Consider the following 20576-nt stretch of genomic DNA (forward strand, 5'->3'; position numbering starts at 1 on the left):
AACACCCTGTGTGCAATCTTATCACCTGGGTCAGCACAACACACAACATGGAAACGGTGCTCTGCTTTCTCAGTTGAAGGGGAAGCCGGGCTCCTTATCCGAATGATGGATTTTTATGTTCTTTGTTACGGTGACATGTTTATTTGAGAAGCATAAACCCATCTGTTGTTTTACATGTCAAAGTGAATTCATTGTTTGGGATTATCATCGTGGATGGTTTTTTGAAGGTGGCTTTTCAGGCTTCCTCCCTGTGAGCACTGCTCCAGCCCGCTGGCCCAGTACTGGTTCACCCAAGAGCCGAGGCCATGTCTGAGCTTGCTGGCCAGTTTTCCCCTGGTAATGTATATTTATGCTGTGAAGTCAGTCTGTTTTCTCTCAAACACAAAGGTATGCGTTGGGGGTGGGGGCGGGGAGTGAGAAGAAGCCCTGGTGTCTGCTTTTTTAGCTCCAGGCTAAACGTTGGCAACTTGGTAAAGGATCTATATTCTCTCCAGACAAACCCGAGGGTCTGTCAGTGGGGTCCTCATTATAGTCTGGGCCATCTTGGCCTCCTGTCTAATATCTGTTCCCTCCAATAAAGTCCGTCATGTGATGACAGGTGGTACTCAGGGCTTCCAACTGTTAAATCCCTTCACCATAATCACCTCTGAGCCATCACTGCTCTGTCATTAGAAATCAAAGCGTTTTAACTCAATAAAGATATATTATAATCAGGAGTTATTGTAACACATCTTTATCATGCTAAAATTGTTTTGACTGCAAATGACAGTGTCATAAGGATAGAAGGGTCCATTGTCCCTGGGAGGTCTACAGGTGATATTAGAACAATCAACCATGAGGGAAGCAAGTCACAATTCCCTGATGAAACTCAGACTGTGTTCCTGAAACAAAGAGATTAAAAAATGTAAAAGACAAAGGATTTTCACAGTGCCTTCTTTGTAAGAATGTCTCCCATCTTTGCAGCAGAAACAACCTTAAGTTATGGGTTTTTTTAAAGCATGTATTACTGATTATTTGAATTCTAATTAATTCTGGCCAGTTTGGCATTTGTTTCATCATTGTTTTTGATATGGTTTGAAGGAGTTTAGTTTCTATGGATCCTCAGTCCTCTAGGGATCTGTGGACTCTGAGGGAACAGACTATTGCTTCTGTCAATTAATTCTTATCTAGGACTAGCTGGATGCTCCATGCACAAGTTATCCATTTACTTCTCTGTTTATGAAATTTAACTTAAAAGTTTTGGCATTCTGTAAATGAGAAGGATGATACAGAGGTGCAGCAATGTAAATGAGCACTATTTGTTTCTTATAGACATCAGCTATCTCTGGTAATATATGTATTATATTATAGTATATATATTACAAATGTAGTGAAGTCAGGAAATCCAATTGCGAGGGTGGGAGTTTAGTGTTTAAATGTGTTCAGTGCTGATTGGAAACAGTGTCCAACCAAAAAAAAAAGAAACTGTCTCTCTCTCCTGTCAAGAATGGCAATAACAGCTACCTCTTAATTCCCATTTTAGAAATGAAAGAAATCATTTTCTTCCACTCAATCTTAACTCAGATTTATTCCTGAAAATTTTTCATTGGTGGAATTTATAACTTGTTTATCTCTTCTTGGATATCAGGATGTAAATCACATTCTCCTCAAATTTGTTAATAAGGTGTCTTATTAAATTGTTGACTTAAGCAAGCAATATGTAATGAATACAGGCAGCATATCTTGTTAGCATTTCTACAGCTCATTTACCACCAATAAAAAAAGACCAGACTTTCAAAATTAGATGCACTTTGATAATAATCTATTTTGCTGGTACATCACTTAATCTTACTAATGCTGAACAATTGCACTTCAGGTTTCTGATTCATTGATATTTCTTCCAGCTAGTGGTGGAGTTCAAATCTGTACAAAGTGTGGACAAAAATATAAATAAAGTGATCTATTTTTTTTTCTTTTAGAAAGAAAAGTGTAGCTATATGAAATGGTGGTATTCTCTTATAATAGCCAAATATCTCTACCTCTGGAAGCCTTTAGTTTGGTTGAAACCACCGGGAATGGGAAAATAAAATAATGTTATCAGTCTTTAGTCACTGTGAATGGCTTCTCTTTAAAAGTTTACCTCTTTAGGCTGAGCCCAGAAAGCAGTTAGTACATTGAAAAGCATGGCAATGAATTTGCCAGGTACACTGAACACTGCTTTGTAGTCATTGGTGTTATTACCTACTATATAGGTTAGCTGGTGACAGAGGGTTACATCTTTGGTGCACACCGAACATGATGCAGGGCAAGCCGCCACCAACCGCAGCATAATGGCAAAGAGTATGAGCCATCCACCTGAAAGCAAAGAATAATGCACATCATAATGTTGGCATTTATTATCCAGCATTTCAATATATTTAGCTCATGAAGCATTTTTTTTAAATTTTTTGAAGCATCTATTTTATTTTTTTTCCTTTCAAAGAGCATCTTGGGTTCTCACAAGATGCCAAATAAGTGGCTAGAATCCCTAATTTGTATAGAATTTAAACCAAACTATTAAAGCATTTGACCATAAGTTCAGAGAGCTCACCTCCAGGACACACGCATTAGTACTTGACCAGCCAACTTCCTCAGGCCCAGCACACCATCGTTCAGGCACTTGGCATTTGCCATTCTCTCCACATGGATTGACCAGTGTCTTCACCTTCACCGTGTCCACCATATTCAGAGCCCCCAAGCTAATTCTGTCTACTCTCTTTCTTGCTTTATTTATTCCATAGAACTTATCACCAGTGACTTAATACATATTTTTATATTTATTTGTTTATTGTTTATATCCCCTCATAGAATGTCTACCCCATAAGCGCAGGGATTTATTGTATTCGACTGCTCTATCTCTAGTGCCTTGATCAGTCCCTGTTGTACAGAAGTTTTCCAATAAATACTTATTGAGTGAATGATAAAGATGAATGATTTTGTGTTTTATTTATATTTTATTTCAAACTATCTTATCATATGGGTGGAGGATTTTTATTGCAATTTGCTTCAAGTTTTTTTAATCAATCAGTGACAACGTTATAGGTGAATGGCCTTTTTTGAAACATCAAATTACAATGGTATTAATATTTCATTAAAGGATTAAAAGGGCATCAAAATAATGGTGAAATTTAACATTTACTAAACACTTAGAGCACTTCATTTATCTGTTACAATATTTTTTGATGTAGGCATATATTACTTCCCACTGACTTTCTTCCAGAATCTACCTGTGTTTGTTCACTCTACTGCCTTCAGGTAGCTTCTTTTGCATTTTGTCCAGAGTTTATACTTGTATGAGGCAAGGTTGATTCAACATATATACTACTTGTCCATTCAGATTCTGCATACATTTGAAGCAGAGTGAGTATGATTTGCTGGTAGATTAGAGGCAAGAGTATAGCAGAGAGAATTCAGAGATTGTTCTATGGTTTGGGGCCTCTGCAAGTGAAAGGATGGAATTTCCATTTGCTGAAGTAGGAAAGACTATGAATACAAGAAATTGCATGGATAAGTTTAGAGTTGAAGGGAGAATACTGGGCTAGATGTAAAGATTTGGGAGTTGTTTTTTAAAGCCATGAGACTGAATTAAATCTTCAACAAATTAACTCTAAATAGAGGGAGGAAAAAAGACCTCTAAACTGAGTCCTGGTACAAGCCAAAATTGAAAGATAAAGGGAAGTGAAACCAAAAGAGAAGACTGAGAAATGGCAAGTGAGAGAGGAGAAGCATGATAAGAAAGTAATGATCTCAAATTCAAATGAAGATATTTCAGGGACAAATTAATGATTATTTGTATTTACTGCTGTTTCAAGTAAGATGGGCATTGAGACCTAACCATTACATTTAATGATAAGGAGGTAGGTCTTTGTGTCTTTGACAAGAGCAGTTTCAGCAGAGTGTAATAGAAGAAAGCCTGATTGGGGTAGAGGACAAATAGAAGGAGGCAATAGGAAACTGTAAATTTAGGCAAGACTTTAGAGCAAGTTTGGTAAACAGAAAAGTAGAGTAATAGCTTGAGGAAGAAGTGGAGTCAAGAGTTTTATCATTTTGTCGTTTATTTGTTTTTAACTGGGGTGAATTTATAGTATGTCTGTGTGTTGATAGGATTAAATAATAGAAAGGGAACATCAATGATGCAAAAAAATAAAAGGGAGAATTATTGTTAGAGCAATGTCCTTTAGAAGAGACAAGAACTAGTACACAGTGAAGGAATTGGATAGAAGTAAGCAAAGTGCATCTATTGAAATAGAAGTGAAAGTAGATTATGTGAGTTTAGACATAGGTGGTGGTCAATACAGGAGTGGGAACTAGAGGTTTGAGGAAAGAGGGAAAGGTACCAAATAGTCATGTGGAGTGTGAGAGAGTAAGCTAGAAATGTGTAGAAGGCTCTCTAGGCTGTACTGAGGGTCCACTTGTAGTTAGAGGGTCATGATTTTGAAGTAAGACCAATCAAGATGTATTTAATTAACATGGAGATTTTTCCAGTAGTGTACTACTGGAAAATAAATGATAAGACAAGGGAGTTGAGGCTGTGTGGAAGAGACTGATTATCATTGTCAATGAAATCTAAGCAAAGTAAGAGAGAAAATGAGGTGAGTGAGTGACAGTGACAAGATAGTAGAATGAACAACAACAACAACAAAAATCAGGGAATATAGATTAGACAATAGATTGCTAGATGGAACAATATTAGCAGAAATATGGTTTTTAAGTTTGAATAACATATACATGGGGAGAGTTATTGTACTCTTCTTTCCTACTTTAGGGTATATTTGAAAATGGCCATAATAAAAAGTTGTTTTTTTTTAACTGATAAGATGGTTTGTGTGGTCAAAGATTTTTGGCACCATGATTCCAGAAGAAGTGAGTTGGAAAAAAAGGACATAGAGTCCAGAGAGTGATCTGAGGGAGCTTGAGAGGACAGAGTACAAGGAGGGGCATCCAGGATTGTTAGTAACAGGGCCTAGGGGTATTACCAAGGGAGCTAAGGGACTAAGGGAAGGTGGAGAATCAGATCATTGCAAAAGAAGAGACCAAGGAACCCAGAGGTCAGGCCATTGTAATAATTATCTACGTGGATAATGAAATACTAAGAGCATGATAGTGAGCAGTGACATTAAAACCTTCAAAGAATGAGGGAGTGTGACTCAACAGAATAACTGAAAAGCTGGTAGTTTTTAGAGGAGAAAGCATGTGAAAGTGAGGAAGACAAAGACCCACATTCGCCCCATCGCAGCCCCCACCAACCTAGAGGTACAAGGAATATGCAAGAGAAAACAGCTTCCACTTGGGAGGGCTGTGGAGAAGCAGTATCCTCGGGGGAGAGTTAGATATTAAGGGAGAAATTGTTCTACTAAAAATCTAAATTAGTTGGTTATTGCACCTGAATGTTAAATTGGGCTATCTACCTCCCGGCAGTGAAAGTTTCATAAAAGGAGAAATGATAGGTTATGTAGTCCTTAGGATCAGACAAAGGAGGTATATAATTTCTTCAGAAGAGACCAACATTTTCAAAAATTCCAAGAATTTTTTTCATAGATTCTTAATCACTTTTCTAATCCTAGCAACTAGAACAAAACATGAAATATAATCAGATTATGATAAATGTTTGTTTAACCAAACTCATCAGACATGGAGGTTCATAGTGGACAATGTCTTTAATGGCACTTTTTGAAGGTACAAAGTTTATCTTAAACCCATAAAATAGGACATGGTCGTGAGTTTTCTATTGATCTTAGCTTTGAATCTGAGATGGTATTTTCAAAAGTGAAGCTAATTATAAAATTAGCTTTAGCAATTCTTTTCCTATAGAGACTTGGACAGTAGAAGGCACAGAAATAGTTAATAGTTTTTAGCATTCACTTTATTCTTTCCTTTTGAAGAGGAAAAACTGCCATTTAAAAACATGCAAAGCTAATTAAAGCTTTTCCACTATTTTATTATCTGAATGTAGTTGCAAATTCTGACTTAAAACTCTTATCAGGAGACTCAACATCCCTCCCTGAACAGCAAAGGAACATTCAATTAACACTTCAATACAAGTGTATTTTAAATAAAAATATACATTTTTGTTTATCTCATTCTTTACAAATGCAAATACCCTATTTTAAAATCCAAGCAGTGTTGCCTTTCTTTTATTCTTTGGGGAGACAAGTCCTTTCTTTATTTTACAGGGAAGACCTGAATTTTCTGAAGTTGTTACCAAGTTAGAAGAGTGCCTCTGCAACATTGAGGTAAGAAATTTAGCTTCTGAAATGTGTTCATTAAAAAAGCCCTGACTGTCCAAGGATGTTGGGGAATGTAGGTATGTTATGCCCAGATTTCAAGATCCCAAGAAACCACATCAGGGAGCCAGCCAGTCCGATGCAAAAGCATAAGAGTCTGTATTTCAAGCTAGCTTGAGCTCCCTGTCCACCAGACTCACCGACACAACGGCAAGCCAAGTGGCCAAGAGACAGAACCCCGCGTAGAGACGGGTTTTATAGGGAGGGTTGGAGTAAGGGGAGGAGAAAGGACTGTGCTCTGCCGATTGGCCAGGCGCAAGTTGGTGTCTTGTTCCTGGGTGTGGCTAGCAGAGTCTTAGACTTCCCGGAAGAAGCTCCTTGCCAAGCACGTGGCCAAGGTAAGATGGAGGGCGTAGCCCTTACCCTGGGGCAAGATGGAGGGCCTAGCCCTCGCCCTTTCAGGTAAATGGTGCTTATGGAAAGAGAGTGTGAGGGTCCATAACTCCGTTCTATTTCACCCTGTTAATTAGGCTCCCAGGGTGGAGCAGAACTGACTGCATCTAGGGGGACAAAGGCAAATCCAGGGTCAATTGGGGGCCCTTTCAACAACAATCAGGCAAGCAAATGGCATACGTAGGTTAAAAATATTGATATGTAGAAATTTGAAAATAATAACAAATATGTTAGAATGTAATTATTTAAACTAATTTTTTATATACATGTTCCTACATATAGTGACACTTAAGCTAAAATATTAAGCCATTGTTCATTTATGTTCAATGAGAAAAGGAAAAATTATCACTATAATTAGTGCATACATTAATTGGGAGGCATTGCTTTTATGCTACACATATATTGCACAAAGTGAAATATGTTGGTAATCAGGTTAATGGAATTTTCTTCCCTTAATATCAAGGAGCTGCTTGCTTTAATTTTCTCTATAATTGCCTCAATTTTCTATACACCTGGTAAGGAGATAGCATTTGAAAATAGGCAAGGAAGTAAAACATGAGCACTAATTCAAAAATAATATATTCCCAAATGCAAATGAGAGTTATAGAAGAGGGGAATGAGCATCACACATACAGGCCTGCATATATACGCACATATGGAGAGAAGGGGCATGAAGTGGAGGGAAACAGCATCAACCTGAGATTGCACAACTAAATTTCAAGGTGGAACTAGTCAAAGAATATTTTCTTCCCCTCCACCCCCCCAAAAATCTCAACATAGTCACTGGAATCTAGTCTAGTGGAAAAGGCTTTCTAGTCTACAATTGCTGCCTGCTGTGATCTGCAGTGATGACTCTGGCTCATGACTCTTAACTGGTTCCATTAAAGAGGTAGCCTTTTACGTAGTAGAAGGAAACTTCAGTCTTTGGGCATAAAACGTCCTTTCCCTTCTCCTCTGTCCTGAAACATACAATGTGGGGAGAAGTCATATATTTCATGGGGCTGCAGATGCCCCACCAACGAAAGCATTAGCCAGAGGCGTTGGGTGTGGAGAGATGCCTTTAAGACTTGATTTCTAAGTACTCTCTCACTTTGAACCTTTATGTTTGAAATATGATTGCTTCAAGCCTGGGGATATATCCAAGTAGATCATAGGGTAGATTCCAGAATCAGGGACAATACTAAGATCTGCTAAATTAGCTTGTCTTGTTATATTGACCAAGCCTCTTAGCACAAATCTCCTCTAGTGGAGAAGATGAATAATTATGGACAATATGCAAAGAGAATTTGCTGGACTGGGTTACACTAATTAATGGACCATAATCAGCTTTAAGGGGCTTGACTTATGGAAGTTTCATAGGGCTCTATCCTTTCTGCCCTTCAACATTTTAGTCAGTGGTTTAGACCAGGGGTTGGCAAACTCATTAGTCAACAGAGCCAAATATCAACAGTACAACGATTGAAATTTCTTTTGAGAGCCAAATTTTTTAAACTTAAACTATATAGGTAGGTACATTGTTATTAACTTAATTAGGGTACTCCTAAGGCTTAGGAAGAGCCACACTCAAGGGGCCAGAGAGCCGCATGTGGCTTGTGAGCCGCAGTTTGCCGACCACGGGTAGACCAAGGGCAAGAAGGCACTGCTCATCAGATCTTCATTTAAAATAAAGTTGAGAGAGACATCTCTGTTCTGAGATGGCCAAAGGAAATAATACCCAGTTATGTCCTTTTAAAAGGAAAATTAAAACTGGGACAAAAACTTTAGAAAAGAGAGATCAAAGTGGTGAACAGATTGAAAATCATGTATTTGAGAACCAATTAAATGAAGCTGGGATGCTTGTCCCAGAGAAGAAAAAATTAGGATGAGCCCAACAGCTGTCTTTAAATATCTGAAGAACTATCATATGGTTAAGGGATTGGCCTTGTTTTCTTTGGGCCAACATATGGATATAAAGTGCAAAAGTAGATTTGGTTTATTTTGAGAAAGAGCTTTCTAATGGTTAGAGCTCTCCTGAGATAAATAAAGAAATCTGGAGGCAGTGAGTTCCTCATCACTGGAGGTCCCCGTCAGCCTACCAAGCTGACTTAAAAATGATACACCGAAGAAATTTGATCATTGAAGAGTTTGAAGGTTTGTTTCAACACCAACATCACATGACTCTCAGAGCTTTACTTAGAAATGTCGTGGCTACTATGAAGAGCCTAGAATTTACATATGTTATTTTTTTAAACCAAAGTCTACCGTCTACATGTCTTATGAAATTATGATGTCAATAGCACTAATGTTCTGAGTGGGTTAGGTGGAATGAAAAAACAGCAAGGCAGCAAGGTTGTAAAAACCTCAAGAAAACTACTCTTCTATTTTTTCTCTTATCTTTCTCCTTTTCTTTCCTCATACTTTTCTGTTTTCTAGTTATGCTTAATTATTTGTAACTATTTTTAAAAAGTCTTTCACAACTCTATTTAGTCCTCATACTTACCAGACATTATTCTTCATTTTATGAAATGGACACATTCTTGGAAAAGTGTAAATTCATTTTATGCAAAGGGAATAATTTTATGTAAAAGTAATTTTAAGCTACAATTTAAAGGACTCTGCCATGAATTTTATCACCATTGTAAAAAATGTAGAAAATCTTTTAACCATTAAATAATAACCTTTTAAATATCTATTTCATGAATCTGATTTGAGCCTACTCTGTTTTCTGAAAAATGAGCATACATTTAATGGGCCAGCTCTCAATATAGAACTAGGTCACAAAAGTAAAGTAAGCTAGCCAGATGTTGCCATCAGAGGCCAAAAGGAAAAGCCAGAAGCAAGCTGAGAGGAATAGAAATTAAAATATGAGAAATCCTAGAATAGAAGGTTAAAATAAAGCCATATTCTCTCCTATGCCTTTAAGCCTGTTGGATTTATTAAATAATTGAAACTGCTCCTTCTTCACTCAGCTGATGTCTCCTGCATCGAGTAACAGCAGCGGGTCTCTCTCTCCTTCCTCTTCTTCTGATTGTCTGGTGAGCAAAGGAGGACCTGGCCGGAGCCATGTGGCAGCTTTAAGGAGTCGTTTTGAATTGGAATATGCTCTAAACGCAAGGTCTTATGCCGCCTGGTCCCAAAGGTAAGGGGTCATCTAAGCAACAGTCTGAGAGGCAAGTCAGATTCCGGAATCTCATCAGGTTAGTCACCCAATTTGATTAGTGTCACGGGGGATTTACCACCCTTGTGGCAAACTTTGAAAGAGAAATTTTTGAGCCCATTTCTTAAATAATATTATGGATATATATATATATATATATATATATATATATATAATCTATTAGTTTAGGTTCTCTAAGTTTCAAGTAACAGCAATTAACTCTAGCTTAAGCAAGAATTGTCTAGCTACAGCAACAAAGGAAAATTATTGAAAATATTCTGGGCTTATCTTACAGAATCCAATGAAAAATTCTTTATGCAGGAACTAAGAATTCTCTTTGCAGATCTGAGCACTGAAAGGTCAGCATTCTAGAATTATCACATGGCCCAGCAACTCCACTCCTAGGTATATATATACCCATTAGAATTGAAGACAAATACTTGTATTCAAATGTTTATAGCAGCACTATAGCCAAAAGATGGAAACAACACATATATCCATCACCAGATGAATAAACAAAATGTGGTATCCATACAATAGAATATTATTCAGCCAAAACTCAAGGATATATAACCATAGAATTTTTTTCTTGCTCATGTGTCTGTGGGCTGGTTTTAGATGGGCTTGACTGTGAGCTGGAGGTTGAATTCAGGTCTGTTCTTCCTCCTCGCCTCCTCTTTGGACCAGCACATACCTGAGGCATGTTCTTTTCATGGGCACACACTAGGAACTCAAGGGGACAAGCCCAAATTCACATGCACATTTAAAGCCTTTGTTTAGTTTGTATCCTATGACTTTCCATTGACAAGTCACATAGCTGAGTCCAGCATCAATAGGGAGAGAAAATATACTCACCCTCTAGTAAACTAGAGTCTAGTGCAGCGGTTCTCAACCTGTGGGTCGCGACCCCTTTGGCAATCAAACAACCCTTTCACAGGGGTCGCCTAAGACCATCCTGCATATCAGATATTTATATTACAATTCATAACAGTAGCAACATTACAGTTATGAAGTAGCAACGAAAATAATTTTATGGTTGGGTCACAACACGAGGAACTGTATTTAAAGGGTCAGAAGGTTGAGAACCACTGGTCTAGTAGGTAGAACTGCAAAGGCATGTGGCAAAGGGCATAGATACAAAAAGCATAATCAATTAGGAATAAATGCAGTCTGCCATAAGAGAGTTTGTGATTGGCCCTTTTTGGATATAATGGCCACCTCTGGTCTAAACAAATGTGGTTGAAGTGGAGGTATGGTCATATTTCATGAATATAAACATGGTGGCCAGGGACCCTTGTTCTGGATGGGGAACAGAAGAGGCAATCACTGTGAGCCCAACAGATACCCTAGAAAGTGTGCACTACAACCCATGAAAAATCAGAAAAGACTGGCTTAAAATCTCTGTCCTTCCACATGAACTCCAGAGCATTTACACATGATCTGTTACCTATGTGCACTCACACACACTGTCATCAGAGTACAAATATTTATCATTAAGGTGGAGAAAGATTAGCAAGGACCTGACACCATCTACAAACAGCTACTGTTGCCTCTTTAGCCGCAGTTGTTATATTCCCGGTCTAACGAAAGAGTTGTAGCTGCAGCTTTGAAGAGAATCATGAAGCCTTTAATCTAGGAATGTCATGAGATTAAGTATCAGCAAGTTTGATTGAAAACTGGGCATACTGAACACAAGGCTTTATTGGATTCCAGTCTCTCACATAATTTCATAAGGGACTCACAGGCCAAGATTAGATTAGTTTCAGTCACAATATCATCTTCTAGTTCCATCTGATCTTCTTATTCTTTGCTTGTGATTTTAAAATTAATCCTCTGAACAGTCAGATTTTGATATGTCCAAAGCACAGTCAGCTGAGGTCTGTCTGCTTGAGGCGGAGGTTAAGAGGATGGGCAGTGGAATCAGACACGTCGGAGGTTCAGGCTTAACCTTACCATTTACCAGCTCAGTGACCTTGGGCAAAGTTACCTACCAGCTCTCAGGATTGTTATTGGGAGAGGCAGTACTGTCACAGGAGTGATCGATGGAAAGATACCAGAAGACCGAAGCAAAGGATACAAGTTCCTATAATACAAGCAAGTCAAACAACTTATAGTTTGTAGACAACTATACATCATGGGAGACACAGTAGCACTCCCAATTGGGTGAGTTTGTGCTGGAGGGAACACAGCTTCTCTGACCTTCAAGAACCCAGAGAGGTCTACCACTCCTCATAAAACTGCTTGAATGGGGTGGGGAAAACCCTTTTCATTTTTTAAGATGCAGCTTTTGATAGTCTCATAAGGTATTTTATACCCTCCTTCACGACTGTTATGGAACTCTAATAAGTGTTTGTCTGTCTACTTGATTCAAATTTCTCTTAACAACCTGGTACACTCTAAGCATTTGCTGTGAGTGTACATGGAAGATCAGTTTGCTAGTTGTACCTTCCCTATAGCAAGCTCAGTCTTTGGACTGCTTGCAATTAACTCCAGAATAGGTAAAGCATTTAGCTAAGGTGTAAGCTTCACGAAGGTAAGAATATCTTTTACTCATAACTATATCCCTAGTACCTTGCAGTGTGATTGGCATAAAGCCAATATATAATAAATGTTAAGTTTTATTAAAAAATTGGATAAATTGTCTCTATAAATCATAATTATTATTAATTTGGGGCATAATCAGTGAGCAAGCTTTAACTGTTTTCTCTATTTGTTTCATTTAAGTGGCTATCACTATTGAGCATCTGCTGCATGCTGGGTACTATTTTAAACACTGAATAATCATCTAAGTGAGCCCTAGGGAGTACAGTATTCCAATTTTTATAGATGAGGAAGTTGAGGCTTAGAAAGGGTAAGCAACTTTCCTAAGGTTATGGAGGCAGAGTGGGAATTCTCACCCAGGACTCTCCTATGCTTTCAGAATTTCTCTGGTACAGGAAGTGGCACTTTGCAGATACTTGATATATTTTCCCATTACTTATATCTGCTAGACTTCTTCCAGTTTCTTCTGGAATTGGGTCAGAGAAAGAATTCAGCTACTCCTCCCACGCCTGCCTTTTCAGCTTGTGTAGTATATGAAAGACAGAGCAAGTGAGACAAGAGATCAATAGGTTCTTAAAGTCAAAGAGCCTGAGGATGCACGAACTGATGAACTAACTCCAGCAGGGCCAGGAGTTTAACAGCCTGGAAGACAGTGGCTCTCAGCTTCGGCTTTACATTAGAATCCCTGGGGAGCTTTTACAGGCACCAATGCCCACGGCCAATTAAACCAGAATCCATGGGGGTGACACCCAGACACCAGAATCTTTTAAATTCCCCGGTGATTCCAATATACATCCGAGTATGAGACACATGCGAGGAGAGAATGCTACACTGCTAGCCTGCCAGTCACTCTGTGGGAAGGGGATGCAACTGATAGAATAAATGGAAGAGAAAAGTGGGAGCCCAGGTGAAACAGCAGCTGGGACCAAAGGAGAACATTGTGAAGGCTGATTACCCGGCGGTCTCTCCCCAAAGTCCTTGCAATGTACTAGTAACCTCTGATCTAAGAGGCATTCTAACTTTCATTAAAATCACACAAAGTGTAATTTTTAGCCTGGCATCATGCTTTAAAAAAATGAGGACAAGATTTGGCCTGGAGTTCTCACTAATGTATGTTCCCAGTTTCGGGTCTCAGAGCCTTCAACACTTATCTTTAAAACGGTACATTTCTGTGTTACAACTTTGGTTATGAAGTTTGCAGCCTATAATTATAGAATTCTTTATTTGATGGGGGGTTTTGGTTGTTTGTTTGCATATTTTTATTTAGTGATGATTATTTTCCTTTATAAAATAAATGTCAAGATGGGAAATGTATCAGATATTTGCTCCACAGGTAATAGAAATTCTGCTCTAACAAGTCTAGCTCAGTGGATAGAGCATCAACCTGTGGACTGAGGGTCCCAGGTTTGATGTTTGATTCCAGTCAAGGGCATTTACCTCAGTTGCAGGTTCCCGGCCCTGGTCGGAGGCGTGCGGGATCGATGTGTCTCTCTCGCGTAGGTGTTTCTCTCTGTCTCTCCCTCTCCCTTCCACACTCTCTAAAAATCAATGGAAAAATATCCTCAGGTGAGGATTAAAAAAAAAAAAGGAATTCAGTCATTCTTGCTGAAATGACAAATTGGTGAAATCTGAGATTGAGGAAGGCATGCCTGAAGTTCTGCCTCTTTTAAAATATTTTGTGTCTCTAGATATATTTGGAAAACTAAGCATGTGGCACTTGCTCCTCCCGCAAGGTCTGAAGTCTCCCATCTTGTACTTGGATTATATCATGTAAATTTAGAAATGGCAAAGTGATGCACAACCTTTCAGATGCGAAAACCAATTAGTGTTTGTGTGGGGCTGGGGCTCTGAGAATAGAATGCTATGACCTAGTTAGCTGTCCAGGAGAAGAAAACCAGAGATGCGGAGTTTGGAACCGTAAAACACATACATTTGGAATTAATTTCCCACATTACAAAAGGGCCCATCAAAGGGTTCCTTTAAATAGAAACCTTGCATAGTGCACTTAAAATTCAATTCAACTTATAAAAGTTGAATATAAGTTATAAAATTTTAATGTACACACAGTTTTTCCGGAACGCAGCAAATGAGTAAGACGATAGCATCATGAAACTGATGTTCCTAGAAGGAATGATAAAAGAAAAAGAAAAAAAAAACAGTCATGAGAGGATCGGGTCCATTTGCTGTTGTGGAGCAGATATTTATCAAATAAAAACCAGTAGTGTCTCCTCCTTATCGCCGAAGGTCAGATATCCTCTTTTTAATACCACCTCTCCTATGTGCTATTTTGTACTGAAACTTCCCGCTGCCTCCTTAAATGTTCTCTTTTCTTCCAAACCCTCCTTCATCCCAAATTTATTTCTCTTGCCAGCTCACCACAATCAAGTTTCAGCACCGTGTTCATGATCTCTGTAAACTCCTCCCGTCTTGTTTCTCCCTTCTTGAGTTTTCTTGTGATTTCATGGCTTCAACTCTGTCCTATTTTTCTGTCTCTCTCTCCCACCTCCCTCCCTCTAACACACACACACACACACACACACACACACACACACACACATCATACACACATCCATCACTCATGCACACAGTTAACCCCCAGATATGTGCGACCGTGACTGATCTGCTTCCTTTGTGAAGTCTCTAATTCTTCTCCCCTTCCAGCTTCCCCATGTCCTAATCCACTTACCCCTTTACTGCCAGCATATTCTTACTTCTATAGAACTGAAGTATGACATTACCCTACTTTAAAACCATCAATAATTCGCCATTGCCTCTAAAATTTAAGTGCAAGTCTCTCTTCCTGGAACCCCAAAGGGTCAATGATACATGTTTCCATTTTAACTCCCACGGAGCATCATACATTCCACCCGTGCTAGTCAGAGAGGGACACTCGCTACTCAAATGCATTCTGGGGTTTTGGGAACCGTGTGAGGCATTTTTGGTAGTCCCAATGACTAGGAAGGTGCTAGTGATGCTTAGTGGCCCTGGAGACATAGAGTGTTGAACTTCTACAATGTTTTGGACAATTCTACAAAATAAAGAATTTCCTGCACAAAAGAACAATAGAATCCCTGGTGACATACATTATAGGCAAACTGAAAGTTCTACCATTTTCCATTCAGGCCCTATGCTTTACCTACTGTCAACCTATTCCTTTATTCTAATTTTAAATCTTAATCCCCTCTCTACCTTGTCAAAATATTAATCAGCCTTCAGTATTAGCTCAATCAGCTTAATGGGGGAGCTTTTTCTGGGGCTACCTCATCCCCACCTGGGCCTTTCCAAGGGCCACAGCACTTTGTGCCACTTTATGCACTTACATTATTTTGTTTTATATTGTAATTATTTTTAATTCCCCATTAACTCATAAATAACGACAGAAATTTTCTTCTTTTCTGCTTTATTCAGGTGCCTACAATATCTTCTTTATGATTTAACTGTATGTAGTAAATATTAAATTTTTTAATTTATAAAAAACTAGAGGCCCATTGCACGAATTCATGCACCAATGGGGTCCCTCAGGCCTGGCCTGCAGGATTGGGCCAAAACTAACTCTCTGACATTCCCCAAGGGATCCTGGATTGTGAGAGGATGCAGGCCAGGTTGAGGGACCCCACCGGTGCATGATCGGGGCTGAGAGGAACCTGAGAGGGGTCCAGGGTGTGTCTGGCCCATCTCACTCAGTCCCGATCAGCCAGACCCCAACAGCAAGCTAACCTACCGGTCAGAGCGTCTGCCCCCCTGGTGGTCAGTGCACGTCATAGTGAGCGGTTGAGCAGCCTTAGCATATCATTAGCATATTATGCTTTGATTGGTTGAATGGCCAACCAGCTGACCAGACACTTAGCATTTTTTATATAGGCTTTTATTATATAGGATTAGGAGAATCATTAGTTGGGCTATGAAAGTTTTTGATCCCTACAGTTCTATCAATTTCAAATCTCCTTTTGTCCAAAACAATGAACCACCAGCTAACTCAAGCTTCTTTCCACCCCACTTCTTCATCATTAGGGCGTATTGTCCACCTATTTCTTTTTAATAAAGAAAAGTATAGAATGTATGAGAAGAGAAGTGACTGACATTAATTCCCAGCAGGGTTATAAAAGGAGAGGTTGCTTTGAGTTGAGATAGTTAAGAAAGAAGAGGCAGATGATGGAGATGTAGTTCAGATATAAAGAGAACAGGATGAAGAACAAACATGAAGTAATAATTATGAATATTTTTTCCTTTCTTCTTAAAAAGAATAGGCATTCCTTTCCCAACTGATCTGTAGTAGTAGTTCTTTCCTATATCGAGGGTCCACATTTAGGTAGCTCTCTTTTCAGTTTTCTATTCTGTTGCACAGGGATATTTATTTACCCCTGTGCCAATAGTGCACACTTTTAATTGCAAGTCCTGACATCTGGTAGAATAGGTCTCATCCTGACTATTCCTGACCGTTCTTGTTTTTTTCATCTTCCATATAAATTTTATAATCAGCTTGCATTTTCCACACACACACATACAAAAGGATTTTGATTAGATATTTTAAAACTATAGATCAATATAGGAAGATCTGACATTTTTATTATATTGAATTTCCTGTTTCATGAACACAGTATATTTTGACACTTATTTAGATGTTCGTTAACATATTTTAGTTAGATTTTATAATCTTCTCAGTGAGGTTCTTATACACCTTTTGTCATATTGATTGTTATATTCATTGTGATTGCTGAAATAATTTGAATTCATTGTTACCATATTATTTTATTCTCTGTATTTTTTCTCACCTTATCCTTTTTTGTTTGTCTGTATTCTTTTGGATTATTTGAATATGCGCTCCATTTTTCTATTCTTTAGTGGGTACCTTAGAAACTTTAACACATTATTTAACACATTCTATATTCAGTATATTTGTTCTACTCCCAAACAAAAATTATATTATATCTTAGAACATTTTAGTTGCACATCATTCCCTCTTGAATTTTGTATTTCTGTCCTTACTTTAATCATGATTTTAAAAAATTCCACATCATAGATATTATTTACTTATATTATACAGTTATGGTTTATTTAGACTGACCCATATTTACTATGTAATTAATAATTATGCTTACATTTCACACCTTCCTCCTAGATAATTTTCATTTTCTTCAAATGTATCTTTAAAAATTTATTTAACATAACTCTGTTAGAAGTAAACATCTGAGCCCTGGCAAGATGGCTCAGTTGGTTGGAGCATCGCCCCATGTACCAAAAAGGTTGTGGGTTCGATTCCTGATCAGGGCACATACCTAGGTTGCAGATTCTATTCCTGTTTGGGGCATGTACAGGAGGCAACCAATGAATCAATGGATATTTTTCTCTCACATTGATGTTTCTCTCTCTCTCTCTCTCTCTCTCTCTCTCTCTCTCTCTCTCTCTCCTTTCTCTCTTTTTAAAAAACATATCCTCAGGTGAGGAGGATTAAAAAAAATAAACATATTTTCCTCCTGTCATGAAATATATTTTAGTTGATATAGGATTTGAGCTGTTTAATTACTTCTGACTTGCACCTTCAAGATCCATCCCACATGTTTCTGACTTGTTTTTATTAATGTTTCACTTGCGATTCTATTTGTTTTCAATCTGCCCTTTCTAACTGCTGTAAGAACTTCTTGTTTTTTTGATATCCTACAATTTAACTATATTGTGAATAATTATAGATTTAATTTACTTTTCTTGCTTTGAATTTGTTGGGTGCATAGAATCAGAGAATTGGCATCTTTCATACATCCTAGATAATATTCAGCCACTACCTCTTCTAATATTTCTTTATCCCATATTCTTTATTCTCTATTTCTGAAAATCTAGAAGTATTTTAGATTTTCTTACTCTATTTTTCAAATTTATCAATGTCTTTTATATTTGTTTCCTACCCTATACTTTCTATATGCTGCTCCTGGTAATTTCTTCAAATCTATCTTCCAGTTCACATATACTCTCAGTAGTTAGATCTAATATGATTTCAATTAATTTCTAATTACTATTTTTGGTAGAAGTTTAAATTTTTTTGCAACTTGACTGGACAGTTTTGAAAATGTCTTATTCTTTCCATGTACTTTTAATTGCTTTTTTATTCACATATATTTATTTTATATTCTATATTTGAATATCTGATATTTCTAACCACTGCAGTCTTTATAAATCTAATTATTTAGTTTGTTACTTCTGCTCATTCTTGCTCCTCATTTCATAATGTATTTAGAGATTTTTGTTTGTATTTTGAGCTCATGTTTCTTCAAACTTTATATCTGGCAACCCCTTCTCCCCCCTGCTTATTTGGTGTACCTGACTTCACAAATAATTTGCTTTTGCTGATTATCTAGGGAAACTAGCTTCTCAGAAACACTTTCAAACTTCAACTTGGGGTCTTACGAAACATGTGTAGTAATGTTTTTGGTTTAAAACTTGTATCTGTGTGGGCTTGTGGATGAAACTTCTCAGGATAAATACATTATTTCTAATTTTCTCACCTTTTCTGAATCCAAGGATGAAGTAGGACACTTATCCTCTGCATCTCTGTGTTTAGAATGGATTTAATTTTTTCTGGTTCACCCTGGGGTTGTTCTTTGAGAACTTTTGCTTTATTCTGGTATTTCTTATCTGACCTCCCACTTTACTTGGGCCCATGCTGTGTTTCCCCATGTGGTTCAATAAAATTCAAGCTTTAGACCAACAAGACTCAGTAGGAGAGCAACTTCATAGCACTTACATCCATCTGGAATTATCGTTTTAGCCAACCATTTTATTGGTATCTACCCTGAACTGTAAACATCGGGAAGGCATGAACTTCTCTCCTTTTTGATGCTGTATCTCCAATACTAAGAACACTGTTTGGCACATGATAGGTGCTAAATACATATTTGAAAGAAATGAATGATCATGATAAATCCTTACAAACATTATGGCCACTCAATTTTCACAACAATCTTATTAAGTAAGCTTCATGGTTTTCATCTTTCAGGTTAGAAAAACGTGGAACTCAAATAATTTATGTAATTTGTATAAGATCATATAGTGGAAAATGGTAGTTAATAGTTGCTTCAGGGTCTGCCTGGTAGTGTTTTCATCATACCATACTGTTTCTGGAGAATAAGTTTAACCAACACGTTTGAAACATCTATACAGTGGGGCCTTGACTTACGAGTGTCCTGACTAACGAGTTTTTTGAGATACCAGCTGTCTCTCGGTCGATTTTTTGCATTGAGTTGACAGAGTAATTTGAGTTAACGAGCTCCTTAACGAGCTCGGTCTCGGAACGAATTAAACTCGTAAGTCAAGACCCCACTGTATAAGAAGCAGGAACTTCTAGCCTCTGGTTTTGGCTTTGAGGAGAATCAGCTGGGAACTATCCAGAGTGCTGAAGAACCTCACTCTAAAGCTGGGCCCCATCCAATGGAGCACAGTGCACTTTCAGTCTATGCAGGGAATATTTCCCTTCTAACTCTGACTACCTCTGATACTAGCCACTTTACCTCAGCTTATGCCTGTCCATACAGATATTTATAATCAGCTGCCGGCACTGACAGAGACCTAACCTGAGCACAACAAACCACATCTGCTGCCTCATTCACCAGCATGCCATGGCCTAACCCTGCCCTCTCTATCTTCTTTAATCATGTCTCTGGAAGCTAGCCTGACTCCCTGGCCATATTTCCAAAACAGCAAAAACCAATTATAATATATAAAAGGACAAACTCTTTCCCTCTAGACACTTGGGGACCAGTTTTAAGGCTAACTCTATTTCAGTATGATTTCTTTATGAAGCACATAGTAAAACTAGACTTTTTTCCATTTGCTCATAAATATATTCTCTACTACAGTAGTCAATTACATTTACTGTATTTTTAAAATAACCTTTTAGCTGATGTTTTGGGGCAACAAATAGACTGTCTAATAATGAGGATGTCATGAGTTTTTTAAAACTGGAAATAAAGAAAAGTACTTCAATTTTTAACTCATAAACATAAGGAAAGCCCAGAATCGTTTAGCTGATTCTGCAAATGAATAATTTTAGTATTTATAAATTTAAGGAAACACTAAAAACTTAGCATCTTTGGCTTTTTAAACTGTTTCTTTACTTATTAAATACTTATTAAAAATATGACATCTGTCAACTTTGAAAAAGACCCCAGTGTGTACCAACACATCAAATTAGTATCAAACTCTTCCTTCAACAA

The 20576-nt window shown here is 37.8% G+C and overlaps 1 protein-coding gene across 1 annotated transcript in view; it reads left to right on the forward strand.

Moving 5' to 3' along the window:
* The window catches only part of LOC102425104 (serine/threonine-protein kinase TNNI3K), a 285729-nt gene that overhangs the window by 227263 nt on the left and 37890 nt on the right, over nucleotides 1-20576 (forward strand). The window contains exons 23-24 of the mRNA XM_023751739.1: nucleotides 6192-6251; nucleotides 9644-9813. Coding sequence (XP_023607507.1) covers nucleotides 6192-6251; nucleotides 9644-9813 — 230 coding nt within the window. The remainder of the gene's footprint in view (nucleotides 1-6191; nucleotides 6252-9643; nucleotides 9814-20576) is intronic.

This window comes from Myotis lucifugus, unplaced genomic scaffold, assembly GCF_000147115.1.
Source record: "Myotis lucifugus unplaced genomic scaffold, Myoluc2.0 scaffold_25, whole genome shotgun sequence".
NCBI lineage: Eukaryota > Metazoa > Chordata > Mammalia > Chiroptera > Vespertilionidae > Myotis > Myotis lucifugus.